The sequence below is a fragment of the Mus pahari genome, chromosome 14 (genome assembly GCF_900095145.1).
Source record: "Mus pahari chromosome 14, PAHARI_EIJ_v1.1, whole genome shotgun sequence".
In the NCBI taxonomy this organism is placed as follows: Eukaryota; Metazoa; Chordata; class Mammalia; order Rodentia; family Muridae; genus Mus; species Mus pahari.
In genome coordinates, this window is record NC_034603.1 from 47,803,202 (window position 1) to 47,822,827 (window position 19,626).

A 19,626-nucleotide genomic window follows, 5' to 3' on the forward strand; every position below is an offset into this window, starting at 1 on the left:
GAAGAGCAGTCGGGTGCTCTTACCCACTGAGCCATCTCACCAGCCCCCAGGCAATGCTCTTAACTGCTGAGCAATCTCTCTAGCCCAATTAAGAACATTTTTAAAGAAATAAAAATATTCAATAATCTTGAGACTCAAAACGAGAGGAGATTCGGCTACACTGAAGCAAGCACAGTAAAAACCAGGCACACATTCAATCGCTCAAATCAAAACTGGGCTTAGCCAAAACCAAACCAGAGCAAATCATCTGGGCTTTGGTTTTCTACAAAGAGCTACTTAGAAATATGACCACAGAACACACTGCCCGGCTAACAAGAAAGCAGGTAAAGGAGAGCTGATGGCAGGGAAGGCGTGCTTTCAGTTGTATTTTACAGAGTCAGACACACAGCATGCTCAGAACAGTAAGCTGCTTTTCAGAGACAAAGGGAAAAATAATTCTTGGCCTCCGAGCAGTTTGCTTTGCTGTACAGACAGGGTCTTACAGCCCATGCCGACATGCTCTGTGCTGAGGCCATCTTGAATTCCCCCATCTCCTGAGTTCTGCAGTGACAGGTTTGCACCACCATGCCTCTGACTTCTAAAAAACTTGTATGAGGTACTCTATTCATCCTTACTTACCAGAGCAAAGGAGACAAACAAACCAAGTACCAAGCTTTTATAAAGAACCCCACAGACACAGACAACTGAAAAAGGAAAAGTCTGAAGCCTTGTCAAAAGCCTGGTGTGGTGGGGCACGCCTCTAACTCCAGCACTTGGAAAAAGGAGGCAAGCAGATTTCTCTAAGTTTGAGCCCAGTCTGGTCTTTGTGAGTTCCAGGCCAGCCAGGGTTACACAGTGAGACCCTGTTTCAATAAAACAACACAAAACAAAAACGTTGCCAAGCTGACCCTGTAAGTGATGGAATAAAGCTGGGGCATGCCAAGGTCAGACTCATGCATACCCCACAAGCTCCATTACACAGCCAGAGGCATGCCAGGCATGTCCCAATCCACTTGCCTGAATGTCAGCGTCTGCCCACAGAAATAGGTTGGAGCGCTGGAGTAGAGAACGCCCGAGGACTCGGCATCATTCCGGAGGGCTATATTCCTTCGACTGCTCAGACTGTATCCCTCAAAGCCAGTTGTCCACTCTTTCAAGACAAGGACATAAAAATTATAACAATCTTTTCAAGGTATACTGAATACAAACACATTGAATAGAATTGTGTGAAAGTAACTACTTAGAGGGATCTTGGCTAAATTTAATAAAGATTTAGTAACAGAGAATTGGTCTTAGACCCACAAATTACAAAAAAAGTTTCGTAAATTCCTGTACTATTTGAAAAATTAAATGATGGTCTTCTATCTGAAAAAGAAATATAGGTTCAAATTTAATAATTTGAGGTTATTCTAACGTGAATAAGAATGAGTAAATAAGAGGTAGAGACAAGGCTTTGTAATAGAGCATGTATTTATTAGCATGTATAAGGATCTGAGTTCAATCCATAGCATCACTTAAAAATGAATAAATCAAACAGCTGGAGAGAGTACTCAGCTGTGAAGAACACTCGTGGAGGATCAAAGTTCAGTTCTCAACACCCTTTTCAGTCAGTTTATGATGGCCTATAACTCTAGTGGCTTCCACAGAACCAGCAAACATGTGAACACATACACACACATACACAAATATATATATTAAGATTTATGTATTTATTTTATGTATATGAGTACACTGTAGTTGTCTTCAGACACAGCAGAAGAAGGCATCGGGTCCCATTACAGATGGTTGTGAGCCACCATGTGGTTACTGGGAACTGAACTCAGGACCTCTGGAAGAGCAGCCAGAGCTCTTAACCATCGAGCCATCTCGCTAGCCCAATATATCTTTAAAGAAAAACAAAATGAAGCTACTAAGTGTATAGACAGCCAGGTATGTGGCTCATGGCTGTAGCCCAGCTACCTGGAAAGCTGAAATGAGACTTCTTGTGTTCAAAGTAATATTGGGCAACACAGCAAGATCCTAACTCTTCCAGGAAAAAAGAGTATGCCCTTTAAATCAGTAATATAGGAGAAAGACCAACTTCAAGTTTATAAGACTTTCAGAGAGTCTAGAAAAGTCAGTGTCTTAGGCACCATTTTCAGTGTGTGGTTTTAGGTGATACTCAATTGTGAATCCAAAGGCCAACCTACTACACAGATGTGATGAAAATCTAAGTAAAGTCAAGTTCTACAGTCTCTCAATTCAGGATTATCCTTAGGAAAAGTGGTTAGGAATCCCAGCACAGAGGTAAAAAAAAAGTTCCTATACCCCATGGAGCTTCAGGTATGACATGGTAAGAGCATACATACCATGAGGCACCAGTGTGGAGTGACCTGTCTGGGGAACACTCCAAGGACTCCATTCCTGCCTGCCATCTCCTCGGGCGCAGACTCTGAATTGATAATCAACATTGGGGTCTATGTGCAACACTATGAATTCCGTCTCAGAACCTACATACACATCTTCAAAATGATTTGCAGTACATTTGCGGAACTGAAGCCTGTAATCTTGGGCTGTAAAGTCATCATCCACCTATGGAGAAGGATTTTTTAAGTTAGGTAAAATCCACAAAACTGGGACATCTAGACCAACACACAGGGCTATGTGCTGAACAGGGGCAGTATGGGCCATTCTGGGGGAAGGCATAGGCAACATGCTATCAGTATTTCATTTCTTTTTCTTCTGTTTGACCTGAGATAGGGTCTTACTATATGTAGCCCAGGCTGGCCTTGAATTCATGGTGATCTTCCTGCCTCAACTTCCCAAAGGCTAGGATTACAGGTTTGCATTATCACACCCAGTTGCTTCTTCCTTCCTTCTTCTCTGAGAGTGAGGCTTATTCTACTTTTCCAGCCTGGCCTTGAACTGACCACCCTCCTGCCTTGGCATCCCAATGCTATGTTAGAGTGCCTCTTTCCTTCATTCTTGATGTGGTATGTATGTGTATACACATACATACTTTTTTTGAAAGAATTGAGAAGTGTCTTTAACATTATCCATGCTGGAGCTGGAAGTGGTAACACTGCCTCTAATCACAGCAGTCAGCAAAGTAGAAAAGAGGCTCCATCCTAACTATATAGCAAGCTCAAGGCTACTCTGGATACACGTGATTCTGTTTCAAAAATGGCTCAGCAGGAGGGTGCCTGACGCAAAGCCTGGTGACCTGAGTTCAACCCCTAAGACCCACATGGTAGAATGAAAGCCAACTCCTACAGTAGTTTGCCCTCCAGACACATGACACGGCATGTAAGTCCATGCATGCACACAAATAAATGAAATGTAATTTAAAAAGAAAAGATAAGGGAAAGAACAGCTGAACAGAGAGGCACATGGCTATAATCTCAGCACTAGGCAATGTGACCACGGATCTGGAATTAGCCTAAACAACAGACCGAAGTGCTTATCCATCTTTGTGTGTGTGCATAGGCAAGTACTCTACCACTGAATCACAGTCTCAGTTCCACAGCAAGTCCTGGGCCAACCTTAGCTATATGACAAGCTCAAGCTCCAAGTTTAAAGGGAAAAAATGCAAAAGATATGAATCGAAGTCTGAATAGCCAAATATGAAAATACAATGAAAACCCATAGTGAGACAGCATCTGGGCAAAGCATTAGTCTGACACTGGTGAAGACAAACACACCTGTAATCCCAGCAATCGGGAAAGCGAGGCAGGGGGGTTGGGATGAGTTTGAGGCTAGTCTGTTCTATGTAGCAAGGCTCTGCCCTCCCTCCAAAACCAATTCATAAAACCATTTAGAGTAAACATCTGACACTACCTAATACAGATCCAATACCCTAAGACCTCATAACTTTACAGTGAGGTATATTTGAGCATAAAACTTACATGTGTGCACAAAGAAACACAAATAAGACAGTTACAAACAGCAACAAAGCAATTAGCAAGCAAAAAAAAAAATACAAAACCCTGGAAATAAGTACAGTCCTTATGGGTTTTTATTGTTGAAGCGTTTGGTGATGACTGTAGAGAATGTGGGTATTGAGAGTCCCTGTTTTAATCCAGCAAATACACTTCTTTTTTTTTAGATCGATCTATCTATCTATCTATCTATCTATCTATCTATCTATCTATCTATCTATCTAGATATCTATCTATCTATTTATTTATTATATGTAAGTACACTGTAGCTGTCTATCTATCTATCTATCTATCTATCTATCTATCTATCTATCTATCTATCTATTTATTTATTTATTATATGTAAGTACACTGTAGCTGTCTTCAGACACTCCAGAAGAGGGCGTCAGATCTTGTTACGGATGGTTATGAGCCACCATGTGGTTGCTGGGATTTGAACTCCAGACCTTCGGAAGAGCAGTCGGGTGCTCTTACCCACTGAGCCATCTCACCAGCCCCGCAAATACACTTCTATTTCTTTCTTCTATATGAAGGTTTCAATTTTAAAAAAAAATTCATTTAAGGAACTAATGGCTTGTAGAAGGCGTTTTGTGTACACTGATACAGACATGTGTATATGTGTGTGTTCCTATGCATGTTGCACAGCATGCAAGTGAAGGTCAAGGACAACTTTGGAGAATCAACTCTTTCTTTTCAACATATGAATCCATGAGATCAAACTCACCAAGTTTGCTTTCACCTACTGAGCTGTTGCTGTCTCTGAATGATTTATAAACAGCCAAGATACAATGGCTAATTAGGATATAGTTTCTAATTAAAACATAGTAACTCGCCGGGCGGTGGTGGCGCACTCCTTTAATCCCAGCACTCGGGAGGCAGAGGCAGGCGGATTTCTGAGTTCCAGGCCAGTCTGGTCTACATAGTGAGTTCCAGGACAGCCAGGGATACAGAGAAACCCTGTCTCTAAAAAACCAAAAAAAAAAAAAAAAGTAGCTCAAATAACAGATTGAAAGAATATATGTTTAAAAAAAGTATATTCATACACATATATTTATATAAAAATATATTTTTAAAAAAAGAACAGAATTCTGGGCAATACCAAATGTAAGGAAACTACAGAAATATTTCTTTTGTTATTTTTTTGCTTTGTTTTGATACATAGTGGTATGTAGTCCTGGCTGGTTTTGAACTCACTATATAGATCAGATGGCCTCATAATCACAGAGATACACCTGTGTGACTTCCTGAGTGCTGGGATTGAGAGTTTGCACCTCCACAATAGTACTATACTTTAGAAATCTTAACAAGTATTAAGATGCTGAAAATGCATTCTGGCTTTTTGAAGCAATAAAAATGGGAGAAATCCCCAATTCATTAAATGTTACATGTGGAAGTAGTTGCTATTCGGTCTCACTGATATTAGAAGTCCTTTCAAGGGGCTATGACTGTCAGCACACAGGACAAACAAAGCTTGAGCTCTTTATTTCTTACTAGAAGAACTACCTTGGTCTACATTTTCTGTGAATTTAATTTTATTTATTAATAGATAGATAGAAAAAAAGAAAGGAAGGAAGGAAGGAAGGAAGGAAGGAAGGAAGGAAGGAAGGAAGGAAGGAAGGAAGGAAGGAAAGAAAAGAAGGCAGGCAGGCAGACACACAGACAGCAGGGGGGATTTTTGTTTGGAAAGAGAAAAATGTATTAGCCAAGAAGAGAAGTCCCAAGTCCCAAGCCCATCACATTGATACCAAGTCTGCGATTGGCACATACCTTACACCATCTCACTATGATGCCTCCAGGTTTCTCTATTAATTCTTCAATCTGTACTGGTGGGCGGGAAGCTACTGTTCCATGCTTAAAAATGTGGTCTTTCACTATGTTAAGGATGGAATCGTCCAACTGAGCTGACAAACAGGGTACATCAACTAGCAAAGGCACTTCTGGTAAGCTGAGGAAACAAAGTTCAAGTGTTTAAAATATGCTTAACATGGAGAAGGAAATGCAACGACTATTTTAGACTGAACACACGCTAGAAGAACACTAAAGGCCTCAACGAGTAAGTAAGAAGCTGAAGCCTTTGTTATGAGGGGCTTTCATCTTCATATTACATAAAGATTCTCTTCCCCAATAATTATAAGCAAGACAAAAAAACTGGGAACTGTGTGGTAGCACATGCTTACAATCCCAGCACTCCAGAGACTAAGACACGAGAATCACAAGCCAGAGGTTAGCCTGAGCTATATACACAGTGAGATCCCCTGCCTTTAAAAAAAAAAAAAAAAAAAAAAAAAGACAAAATTGATAAACACACAACTATCGAGCTTATATCAAAAGATCTTGTTTACTGAAATAAGAGTTGGTTGCAATAAGACATTTAAAATGTTTTTTTCTTGTGCAGAAACCATGACAATTCTCTATGTAGTGTTCCCAACTTCACTGTGTGCTGCTTTGAAAGCAGGCACCAGACGTTTTAGAATTTAACAATTCTCTTCTCTACTGGACTTGAAAGAATCTATAATACTACGTCAAAGATTCCAACCACAACTGTTTAACACCAGTAGCAATGATAATGGACAGTATAACTCTGAAAAACAGATTCTCTATTTGATGTAATCAGAATTTTTTCAATGAAAAATTAAGAGGAAGGCAAACTAAGTACTTAAAAATAAGTCCAAAGGAAGAGATTCTGTTACCTGTCCAGCTGAATGTGCGAGGCCTTTTTGGTGAAGTTCCACAATTTATCACTCTGTTCTTCGATACCACCAAGAATGGCAATCTCGCCTACAATTGAGGGTAAGAAAACTAGCTGAGTACAAAACCAGCCACATTTGAAGGTCAGTATTATCCAGTCACCGACACGGCTCATGTCTACTGGATTTCCAGCTTTGTTCAAAGTTAACTGCTCACCCCCACACCAACAAACTCTCAAAATGACTTAGTAAGCCAGAGAAAAAGGGAAGGGGGGGTTTGGCAAAATTTTGCCAGAGACCAAATATTCTGTTCTATAACTGAAAATCTAGTTCAACAACCAGTTTTTTTGTTTTTGTTTTTGTTTTTTCCCGAGACAGGGTTTCTCTGTGTAGCCCTGGCTGTCCTGGAACTCACTCTGTAGACCAAGCTGGCCTCGAACTCAGAAATCCACCTGCCTTTGCCTCCCAAGTGCTGGGATTAAAGGCATATGCCATCACTGCCCGGCAACAACAAATTTCATACAGAGCAGAAGGTCGGGGACATTTCTTCATTCCTCTTTATCAATTAAGGTTTTGTCATCCTGTTTTGTTCCTACAGTAACTTACTGGGGAGACATCTGCACATGTGGAAGCTAGAGGACAGCTTGTGGGAGTTACTGCTTTCCACCATGTGAGTTTCACAACCTACCTCAGGCTGTCAGGCTTGGTATCAAGCTCCTTCACCACTGAGTCACCTGGTCAGCACATTTTACTGACTTTTCAAAGGTAAAATATCACTATGTAGTCTTGGCTGGCCTGAAACTTGCTATGAAGACCGGATTGGCCTCAAATCACAAGATATTCCTGCCTCCAACTCTAACTGAATGCTGGGATTCCAGGGGTGATCCACCAAATTCCTGGCTCCTCTTTGTCAGTTCTAGTAGAAACAAAGTGTTATCCTAAAAGCAACAACAGGACACAGGATCTCTTTGTTTGTTTGTTTGTTTGTTTGTTGGTTGGTTGGTTGGTTTTTCGAGACAGGGTTTCTCTGTATGGCCCTGGCTGTCCTGGAACTCACTTTGTAGACCAGGCTGGCTTCGAACTCAGAAATCTGCCTGCCTCTGCCTCCCGAGTGCTGGGATTAAAGGCGTGCGCCACCACGCCCGGCTTAGAACATAGGATCTTAAACAGCCAAATGATGCCAATAACATGCCTGTCATCCTAGCACTTGTGAGACAGAGGCAGGAGGACAGATCTGAGTTTGAGACAAGCCTGTGCTATATAATGGGATCCTGTCTCAAAAAAGTCAAATGATGGGCTAGAGAGATGGCTCAGTGGTTAAGAGCACTGACTGCTCTTCTGAAGGTCCTGAGTTCAATACCCAGCAACCACATGGTGGCTCACAACCACCAGTAAGGAGATCTGACATCCTCTTCTGGAGTGTCTGACGACAGCTACTTATATATAATACTTACTTAATATTATACTTACATATAATAATAATAATAATAATAATAATAATAATAATAATAATAGTCAAATGATGTAGACAGATTCCCCTGAGAGCACATTCACACTATACATTGGATCAGAAATTACTCAACACAGCCTAAGAAGGAATGCTACATAGAGGGGATGGAAATGGCCAGCCTCTATACTGTACACAATGATGAAAGATACTCTCATATCATCCTGGAGTTACTAAAAGATTGGGGGTGGGGGGGTGAATGTGAACCCATATGGTTCACATTGATAACTCTATTTTCAGGGGATCCAGTCTTCACAGGCATCAAGTATTTGCATGGTACACACACACACACACACACACACACACACACACACACATATATGCAGGCAAAACACTTATAAAAATAAAAAAAGAGGGCTGGAGAGATGACTCAGGGGTTAAGAGCACTGACTGCTCTTCCGAATTTCCTGAGTTCAAATCCAAGGGGGTGGGGGCATGCACACCATGGCATGTGTGTGGAAGTCAGAGGATGACTTACAGGAGTTGGTCCTCTCTCTCTCTACCATGTGGTTCCCAAGATCAAACTTAGGTCATCAGGCTTGGCAACAAATACCTTTACCCAATGAGCCATCTTGCTAGCCCCAACTCAAGTTTTCGTAAGAGAATATGACCTTCTTTACTAAAAGAAAAACAGACACTTTGAATGTTCCTTCAAAAGAATCTAGCACATGGGAGGTAGAGGCACCTTTAGCTAACAGGAAGTTCAAAGCCAATTTGGGTTATGAGGCTCTGTCTTTAAAAAAAATAAATAAATAAGTAAGTGGCAGCCGAAGACATGGCTCAGGGATTAAGAGCAATTACTCTTGCAGAAGAACCAGGTTTGTTTCCTAGCACCCACATGGTTCACATTGATAACTATTTTCAGGGGATCCAATCTCCACAGACACCCAAGTATTCGCACGGTACACATAAATATATGCAGGCAAAACACTTATAAAAATAAAAAAAGAGGGCTGGAGAGATGACTCAGAGGTTAAGAGCACTGACTGTGATTCCAAAGGTCCTGAGTTCAAATCCCAGCAACCACATGGTGGCTCATAACCATCTGTAACAAAATCTGACACCCTCTTCTGGTGTATCTGAAGACAGCTACAATGTACCTACATATAACAAATAAATAAATCTTAAAAAAAAATAAAGAAAAAAAAGAATTAAAAAGCAAAACACAAAACAACAACAAAAACCCGCCTGGCGTGGTTGCGCACGCCTTTAGTCCCAGCATTTGGGAGGCAAAGGCAGGTGGATTTCTGAGTTCGGGGCCAGCCTGGTCTACAAAGTGAGTTCCAGGACAGCCAGGGTTATACAGAAAAACCCTGTCTTGAAAAACCATGGGGGTGGGGGGAACCCACACAGAGAAAAGCTTTTATCCCTTGGGAGGAACAGGGAAGAATTTAAAACTTAAAGTATTTCTGAACTATAAAAAAACCTCAAGCATTAAGTGCTAGGACAAACAAGTGCCTCACAGGATTTATTTTTAAAAATGAAAGCACAGAGTCCTCAGTGAGATGGGTGCGCACACTCCTGCCCTGTGCTGACCTGCTTCTGGGTCTGTTTCCAAATTCACAGCCTCCAGGGGAAGACGGTCTGTGGTTCTGCTAAAAAGAATGTTCTCAAAGGCACTATTATGTCAGTAAAAGATAAACATGGCTCACTGAGGATTACAATTAGCTACACAGTAATTGTGAGGCCTGGGCCAATCTCATTACATAACTCTCCCTTGAAACATTCACTCCACTCCTGCCCGTACTTCTGCTCAGAAACACAGTGGCCTCCTTTTCCCGTGCTTGATGAATTTCTCCAAGCCTCAGTGGAATTCCCACAGAGGGCTGTCCTGTACTTCTCCAGACAGAGTCCTTTGTTCTTAAGATTTCAGATCTTACTCAGCATGACTCTCATGGATTACAAACCCCAAGAAACACAACTCTTACCTTCTTATTTAAAATAGCTAACAAATGCCACCATGGAAGTAGCAGGGTCAACACCAAGGAAGGAAGATGGTGATCACACTAAGACCTACACATGTCTTAGCAACAACAAAACTTGCCTAAATACTGGAATAGAAGAACTAAACCTGAAGCTGGGTGTGATGGCTCATGGCAGTAAGCCCAGTGCTCATGCTGTTTAGTCAAATGGACTGCTGAGAATTAACTGATGGCTGCCTGCACATTAATAGGAGACCAAGTCTCAAAAATACAAAACAGTAGGGGCTAGAGAGATGGCTCAGAGGTTAAGAGCACTGACTGCTCTCCCAGAGGTCCTGAGTTCAATTCTTAACAAACACATGGTGGCTCACAGCCATCTGTAATGGGATCTTCTGGTGTGTGTGAAGATAGTGACAGGATACTCTCATATATAAAATACATCTTTTTTTAAAAAATGTAAAACATTAAATACACAAAAGCTGTGAAAGCAAACTTAAGACTACCTGTTAAATAAGGGACTGAAATTATAATGCATGAGCCAGTAAGATGGCTCAGCAGGTAAAGCATTTGCCACCAAGCCTGCTGCACTGAGAGCTATATCTCTGGGACACATAAGACAGAAGTTTAGAACTAACATTTCTGAACTATAAAAACCTCAAGCATTAGGTGCTAAGACAAACAAGCATGTGCCTCACAATCTAATTGTGTATTAGATACCATAATCATAGCACCTTATGGAACAATCACTCTTAGTTTTATAAATGATTCCAATCAATACCTTGATTATACAGGGTTCCTCACAGCTTATCTATGGTCCTGTATTATAAACTATTTCAAGGCACAAACATCCCAGGGACTCTTCAGATGTTAAGAAATCTGCTAGTATCCTACGAAATCACCCAGGCATCAATCAGATTATAAGGATTTAACAGGTTCCCTTTGTCCCACCTTCTCGGACCAGGTCATCTGCAGTGTTAACCCCATGCTCTATGAGCTTCTGGCAGTCATCTAGAGGTTTGATGGTCTCCTGTTCAATGGTGTCCACCTCTTGCAAAAGGGTCACCAACCGCTCATCCAATAGCTTCCCAAGGGTTCCTTTTAAATCACTAAAATGCTGTTTGAGGACATCTCTTGTCTGTGACGCACTCTCCTTTATCTAAAAAGAACATAAAAGCTCAAGTTCAGAATCTTTACACAGAGTACAGGCGTTATTCATAATTACCTAATTGTATCACACAACCACCGTTTTCCACTCATTAAAAAAAGACGGTACGGGCTGGTGAGATGGCTCAGTGGGTAAGAGCACCCGACTGCTCTTCCGAAGGTCCAGAGTTCAAATCCCAGCAACCACATGGTGGCTCATAACCATCCGTAACAAGATCTGACTCCCGCTTCTAGAGTGTCTGAAGACAGTTACAGTGTACTTACATATAATAAATAAATAAATCTTTAAAAAAAAAAAAAAAAAAAAGACGGTACGAGCTGGTGAGATGGCTCAGTGGGTAAGAGCACTGCATGCTCTTCTGAAGGTCCTGAGTTCAAATCCCAGCAATCACATGGTGGCTCACAACCATCCGTAATGAGATCTGATGCCCTCTTATGGAGTGTCTGAAGACAGCTACAGTGTACTTACATATAATAAATAAATAAATCTCAAAAAAAAAAAGAAAAAAAGACGGTATGCTGTGCTGGGATTGAACCTATGGCCTCATACATGCTAGACAAGAATTCTACTTTTGAGTTATTATATAACCATAGTGCTCCCTTCCATTGCTCTTGTTAATTAAGACAGGATCTCACTATGTAACCTACATTACATAGTAAGTTTATAATCTTCCTACCTTCTAAGTGCTAGGATTACAGGGTACATCATCAACCCAGATCACATAAAAAGAAGGGTAGGGGATGAGAGGGTGTTCAGTATAGCTCTGGCTGGCCTGGAGCTTGCTCTGATCCTGTGATCCTCTGACCTCAGCTTAGCAGAAAATTTCAATGTAGCTAAGCATGGGAGAACACGCCTGCAATACCAGCACTCAGGCTGAGGCTAAAGCATCACAAATTTGAAGCTTGCTCTCACAAGAAATGTTTTGTTAATTGAGTTATATACACTCAAGGTACACAGTGTTTTAATACACATATGAACAGTTGATACTCTGTCAAGCTAATCAATGTATCCATCTTTCAACATAGTTAGTTAGTTTGTTTGTTTGTTTATTTATTTATTTTGGGTGGGGGGATTCCCTGTATAGCTATAACTGTTCTGGAACTCACTCTGTAGACCAAGCTGGCCTCAAACTCAGATCCAAGAAATGAAAGATGCTGAAACGAAAGATGTGAGTCACCACACCTAGTTTGATGTAAAGAACACTTTTTTGTTGTTGTTGTTTTTTCGAGACAGGGTTTCTCTGTATAGCCCTGGCTGTCCTCGAACTCAGAAATCCACCTGCCTCTGCCTCCCAAGTGCTGGGATTAAAGGTGTGTGCCACCACACCCGGCTTTTCTTTATAATTATATGTAAGTACACTGTAGCTGTTTTCAGACACACCGGAAGAAGGCGCCAGATCTCATTGTGGGTGGTTGTGAGCCACCATGTGGTTGCTGGAATTTGAACTCAGGACCTTCAGAAGAGCAGTCAGTGCTCTTACCTGTTGAGCCATCTCGCCAGCCCCCATAAAGAACACTTTTAAAACTATATGGAGAGGGCTGGTGAGATGGCTCAGTGAGTAAGAGCACCCAACTGCTCTCCTGAAGGTCCGGAGTTCAAATCCCAGCAACCACATGGTGGCTCATAACCATCCATAACAAGATCTGACGCCCTCTTCTGGAGTGTCTGAAGACAGATACAGTGTACTTACATATAATAAATAAATAAATCTTTAAAAAAAAAAAACTATATGGAGAGATAGAGAGAGAGAGAGAGAGAGAGAGACGCAACCACTGCCCGGCCAATGATTATTTTCTTTGGTAACAACACTGAAGCTTGCTGGGCAGTGGAGGGACACGCCTTTAATCCCAGCACTCAGGAAACAGAGGCAGGCGGATTTCTGAGTTCGAGGCCAGCCTGGCCTACAGAGTGAGTTCCAGGACAGCCAGGGCTACACAGAGAAACCCTGTCTTGAAAAAACAAAAAAGGCTGGGCATGGTGGCATAGGCACAGATGCCTTCCTAAATCACTGTTCATCTCATTTTGGTGAACACAATCTCTCACTAATCACAAACCTCATTGACTGGTGAGACAGGCTGGCCAATAACTGAACGGAGTTGAGATTATGAAATGTTCTTTGCAAAGGGATTCAGTGTGCTCCCTGCTAACTCAGATTGCAGGGTTGAAACTAATTGAACACAGAGGAGCAGGAGGGACATATGCTCATAACTCTCACTTGTCACAGGCACATTGGTGTTCACATTTTGAGGTACACTGTCCTCAGTCCACAGAGCCAAGTTTAAAAATCTTTGTGCCAGGAGTTATGACAGAAAAGTCTTTGTATCTCACATATATTCTGAAAGCAAATAAGCTGTTTGTAGTCACCGTGTTTTATAAAATGTAATGGATAAAACACAGTCCATTTCCTCTCAAATACTAACTATAAGATGGACAGTTAAGAAAGATCAAACACACGACCTGGGATATGACCTGGTCCTAGGGCACTTGCCCAGGAGTGCAAGCTTCTGGATTCAATCTCCATCAATAAAAATAAAAATGAGCTCCCAAAACCATCATTTTGTTTTACAAACAATAGTAGTTTTATGATATATTATATACTATATTAATTCTCTAATCCTCTTGCCAGCTTTCTCTTGACCAGAGTATTAACATGTGTACACACACACACGTACACACACACACACACACACCTACCAAGAATGAATAATATATACGTGTGTGTGTGTGTGTGTGTGTGTGTGTGTGTGTGTGTGTGTGAGCATAAGCCCTTAATCCAGCACTTGGAAAACAGAGGTAGGTGGATCTCTGAGTTTGCAGCCAGCCTGGTCTACAGAGCTAATTCCAGAATAGATTACACAGAGAAACCCTATCTTGAAAAACCAAAAAATAAAGAAAAGACTACAGGGAGAAAGCCTTATGACTTTTATATTGTTAGCAATGCACAGTATCAGGCTCTAGACCTGATGCATTTTTTGCTGTTATTTTGAAAGACAAGATCTCATGGATACCAAGCCTCAATCTCATATGCAGTTCAAGAGGATCCTGAACTTCTGATCTTTCTTCTTTACCCCTGCAATACTACAGGGAGGTCCCCCCTTGTCCAGCTTCATGCATGCTAGGCAAATACTCTCCTAAGTGAGCTACATCTCAGCCCCAGCCCCAGAACCTGAATTTTTTAAGACCATGGTTGATTTATAAATGCAATATAGGTAGAATAAAGTTCACTGTGTCACATATCAGACCTTCCTCTAAGAGGAAACTCTGCACTTGAGCACTGAACCAGCAAGGCCCTGCCTGGCTCTTTAACGGACACAGCATATGCAGGAAGTGCCCTGGTTAGGTAAAGTCAATTTCCTCTTTAGAAAGAATTCAAAAGCTCCCTCAGAAATTGCAAGCCCATGTTATTATGTTGGTTTTGTGTCAGAACCTTAGGGGAAAGAGGAAGTATATAAAGCTCAGTGAAGACAGTGGAGGAAGACTCCACTTCTGAACCCACCTCCCAGGCGCTCACTGTGCGCTCACCGGCATGTATTTCGTGTCTGTTGTTCACAGAATACCAACTACTGCCTTTTCAAACCAACTTGGTTTTCCCTTAGATCATTTTCTTCTTCCAAAAAAATAGCTCACAATTTAAAGTTCAGTCAACATTAATCTAACCATATAAGTAATCAAGTATCAAGTTTCTTGGCTTTATGAAAACAGTTCACTGATGAGTCTGCCAGTTTGTGGTGGTCTGATGTGTCTCCTCTTATCCGACTGCAGCATCATACCTGCACTGTCTCCAACGGAGGGAAAAAACTCACACCACTTAGAAAGACTTCACTGTGCCCCACATCTGAGTCCAGGAGCCATGTTCTTGCTACCGAGTGATTTTAACAAGTTCCAAGCTTCTGTAACCTAAACACTCAAATGCAGATGCAAAAGCCAAATATCTATTAAGTTCTAGACTAGTCAGTGCTATACTAGGAAACAATGCCGATAAGTAAATGGTTCCCAGGAAAACCGGTAAATTTTGTAGTGTCTGAAGACATTATTATACCATCTTTTTCCCTCCGAAATTGTGTTTCCTCCTGAATTGTGTTCTCAGCTCCTATATCACACATTCCTTGTGTCTGAATAAATCATAACGTACTTAGCAATCATCCGTCACAAATGATAACTAGCCAACTAGGTCAGAGGCTCTCAACCACTGGGTCAAGACCTCTTTGATGATCAAATGACCCTTTCACTAGGGTCAACTAAGACAATCAGAAACCACAGATACTTATTACGACCCTATCAGTAGCAAAATTACAATTATGAATTAATAATGAAGATAATTTTATGGTTGGGTCTCCACAACACAAGGGACTGTATTAAAGGGCTGAAGCACTAGGGAGATTTAGAACCACTGATGAAGGACAACCATCTCTCTGTTTCTAACAAAGCAGATCTAATAATATAAACGCCCAGCCACCACGACTTTGATCTTAGTACTCAGGAGGCAGAGGCAGGGGAATCTCTGTGAACTCAAAAGGCAGCTTGGTCTATAAGCAAGTTCTAGGCCAGCCAAGAGAGAAAGAAAGTATAAATGGCAGGCAACTCAAGGACTTCAGGAGGAAACTGTAATGTTTATATAATGCTTATATTCATCAGTCACATTCTGAACTCCTACTGAAACCTCCAGTGTGACAAATCATTAAAACCTTTTCTTTTCTTTCTTGGTTTTTTCAAGACAGGGTTTCTCTGTATAGCCCTGGCTGTTCTAGAACTCACTTTGTAGACCAGGCTGACCTTGAACTCAGAAATCCGCCTGCCTCTGCCTCCCGAGTGCTGGGTTTAAAGGTGTGTGCCACCATGCCCAGCTAAACCTTTCTTTTCTTTTCTCTTCTCTTCATTTCCTTTCTCTCTTTCTCTTTTTATCTATCCATAGCTGTCCCGGAGCTCACAGAGATCTATCTGCCTGCCTCTGCCTCCTCAGTGCTGAACTAAAAGTCTGCTGTCACTGACCATCCTTGCAAGATTATCAAAAGTGACAAGATTAGCCGGGCGTGGTGGTACACGCATTTAATCCCAGCACTCGGGAGACAGAGGCAGGTGGATTTCTGAGTTCGAGGTCAGCCTGGTCTATAAAGTGAGTTCCAGGACAGCCAGGGCTACACAGAGAAACCCTGTCTCAAAAAACCAAAAAAAAAAAAAAAAAAAAAAAGTGACAAGATTATTTAAACTCACTGAAGCTGGGTTTAAATTTAAAGTAACCTTTTAAAGTTAACAGGATGATGAGATGATGAGCTCACAAAATACTACCCATTGATACAAAACAACACTCAACTGATTTACTTTCCTCCAGAGTTTAGTTATCAAAAGTTCATAAAGTTGGGGCTGGAGAGATGGCTCAGCAGTTAACTCCAGCTGCAGAGTATCTGACACCTTCACACAGCTATACATGCAGGCAAAACACTAATGTACACAAAATAAATAAGTCATTTAAAAAGATCATTTTTTTTAAAGATTTATTTATTTATTTTATGTATCTGTAAGTACACTGTAGCTGTCTTTAGACACACCAGAAGAGGGTGTCAGATCTCATTACGGATGGTTGTGAGCCATCATGTGGTTACTGGGAATTAAACTCAGGACCTATGGAAAAGCAGTCAGTGCTCTTAACCACTGAGCTATCTCTCCAGCCCCCATAAAATGTATTTAAACCTTAATTAATACCACACGTTTAATCCCAGCCCTCGGGAGGCAGAGGCAGATGTGAGGAGAAAGTGTCTCACTAAGTAGCCTTGACCTAGAACTCATTATGTAGCCCAGGCTACCCTTATACTCCGAGAAATCCTCCTCCCTCAGCTTTAGTGATAAGATTATGAATGTGTTGCACTAAAGAACTAACAGCTTCTAATCTGTTGAACTTTTGTAATTTATTATACAGCAGGAGATAATCAAATTGCATGATGAAATAGATATTTAATTCTTGATTAACTGCATTAATGAAGAAAATGCACATAATCAAGATTACAATCTAAGAAGGATCCCTGCAAAACCACACCCACGCATTTATAAAGGCTTTCATTACATGATCACTGAGCTTGTTATGTGCCAGGAATTTGGGTTGTAAAAACAATTAAGGTGGGGCTGGAGAGCTGGCTCAGTGGTTAAGAGCTGCTCTTCACATGGCAGCTGTGTGAGCACACCTGTCTGTAACCCCAGTTTCAGGGGATCTGATACCCTCGCACAGACAAAAATGCAGGCAAAACACTAATGCACATAAAAGTTAATTAATTAATTAAAATAACCCAAAAACAAAACAATGAGTGTGTTATGATCTTGACCTTAAAAAACCTAATTCTCTGGACATGGCGGCACATCACCCCCAAGTACAGCATTGGAGAGCCTGGGGCAGGGACACCTCAAGCTTCAAGTCAGCCTACCTTACAAACCAAAAACCTTTCATTCTGGAAAAGGAAACAGAAGGTCTTGCACACTAGTAACTGCAATAAGATGTATTAAGTTCTTATATAAATGGGACAGCCAAAAACTACCCCCAAAATTCAAAAAAGGGCATTTAGTTGGGGAAAAACATAGATATTTTAAAAATAAGCTGTCAGTAGAAGCAAAAGATGTCACCTTGAACAACAATTTTTAGTAGTTTCACTGTGGCTAATATTAACTGAGAACATCCTATTGTCCTGGGCAGTGTACTAAACATTTTAAATAGCCCTATTAAATGTTTTATTTATTATTCTGTGTGTGTATGATGGGAGTGGGCACACGCTGCATCAGGACACAGGTAAAGGTCAGAGGATACCTGTGGATTTGGTTCTCTTCTCCCATCTTTTCGAATGTTCCAGAGATCAGGCATGAGCAGCAAGCACTAGACTTGCTGAGTCATCTCACTGGCCACAGGACTTCTTATTTTATGTTATTTACTTTTTTGTTTTCTGAGACAGGCCTCTCTATGCAGACCCGGCTGGCTTCAAACTCAGATATCCTCCTGCCTCTGCCTCCTATGTTGAGTTTAAAGGGCCACCACCAAGCCCAGATCTACTTCAGTTCCCACCCTGGTCAGGTAAAGTAAGCAGTATTTTTGAACCTTCATTTACAGATAAGGAAACTGAAGATCAAGAAAGTCACATTTTGGGGCTGGTGAGATGGCTCAGTGGGTAAGAGCACCCGACTGTCTAAAAATAAATAAAAAGAAATAAAGACCATTTGTGAGCTGGTAATGGTAGAGTGTTCGCATAGCATACATAAGGGATCAACATTCCAAGCCTGGAAAAATATTCTCAATAAATGCTTATACTGTTAATCAAAAGAAAAATATAAGAAACAGTTATATATACACAGCAGTTTCTCACCTCTGTAGAATATGCACTGACAGATACATCAAACTGTTAATTAACCACAGCTATCTGTAACTACGTTATTTTCAAATGATTTTATTTGTTTTTAGCTTTTCCTAAATCTAGATTTAGATGTTTTCTTAAGATACTAGAACAGTGTTACACTGTACCAAGATACAGCTAAACTGATTCCCTGCACTGTCTTGAAAACAGTAACAGAAGGGGAAGTGAAAGATAAAAGCGGCAATAATCGCTTTCCTTTCTTCACTGAGCTACTAAGAAGACTTCCTGCATTGGTTTTCTGAAATAACCTATGTTTTTCTTCATGAGACTTTAGTTTACTGTGTGTTTTCAAATCCTGTGGGAATAAAGGGCTATAGGGAACCTAGTATTATACAAAAGGAAAAACAAACAAACAAAAAAACCCACCAAAACACCAAAAACAAAACAAAACAAGGGTAGTAATTAACTCTTCAAAAAGTAATCTGAAATCAATTTTCTAAAACAAAAAAACCAATACTAAGCTAGGTAGAACACTGTTGGACACAGTCACTAACAGGACTAGACAAGAAGATCCTCTGAGGCCAGGGAATACAGCTCAGAGAGACCCCACCTCAAACACCAGCTATCTGCGGTACTGTCTACCATGCCAGCTCTCTTAAGACTGAGACAGAAAAACAACAAGTAGAACCCACTGCACTGAACAGTGGGGACAATGAGACCATACTTCAAAGACTAATCAAGTGAAGAAAAAGAACATACAAGAATAAATTATAAGTAAAAACACAGTATACAGAAAAGGTATCCATTGACTAGCCACATTAGAATATAAAAGATGCTAACCAGAATGATGACATGGAATGACTGAGTGCAGAATTGCTGGCAGGAGTTCAAGGATACCCTATAGGCATTACTGTCACAAAAGACTTGCTAGGTAAGCACTATTCATCTGGAAATGTGGATGCAAGCCTTTAGTCCCAGAACCTGAAAGACAGAGGCAGGTGGATCTCTGTGACTTCGAGGCCAGCCTAACATGGTCTATATAGTGAATTCCAAAACAGCCAGAGCTCCTTAGTGTGACAGGTCTCAAAAAAAAAAAAAAAAAAAAAAAAAATTTAGCCAGG

At 40.9% G+C, this 19,626-nt stretch overlaps 1 protein-coding gene across 2 annotated transcripts in view; it reads right to left on the reverse strand.

The window, feature by feature from the left end:
- Crlf3 (cytokine receptor like factor 3) overlaps window positions 1-19,626 on the reverse strand; it is a 36,546-nt gene that overhangs the window by 8,687 nt on the left and 8,233 nt on the right. For both annotated transcript variants that reach the window (XM_021212815.2, XM_021212816.2), the window contains exons 2-6: window positions 10,961-11,168; window positions 6,587-6,674; window positions 5,664-5,841; window positions 2,328-2,550; window positions 997-1,129 (exon numbers count right to left, since the gene is read on the reverse strand). In XM_021212815.2, the coding sequence (XP_021068474.1) occupies window positions 997-1,129; window positions 2,328-2,550; window positions 5,664-5,841; window positions 6,587-6,674; window positions 10,961-11,168 (830 nt within the window). The remainder of the gene's footprint in view (window positions 1-996; window positions 1,130-2,327; window positions 2,551-5,663; window positions 5,842-6,586; window positions 6,675-10,960; window positions 11,169-19,626) is intronic.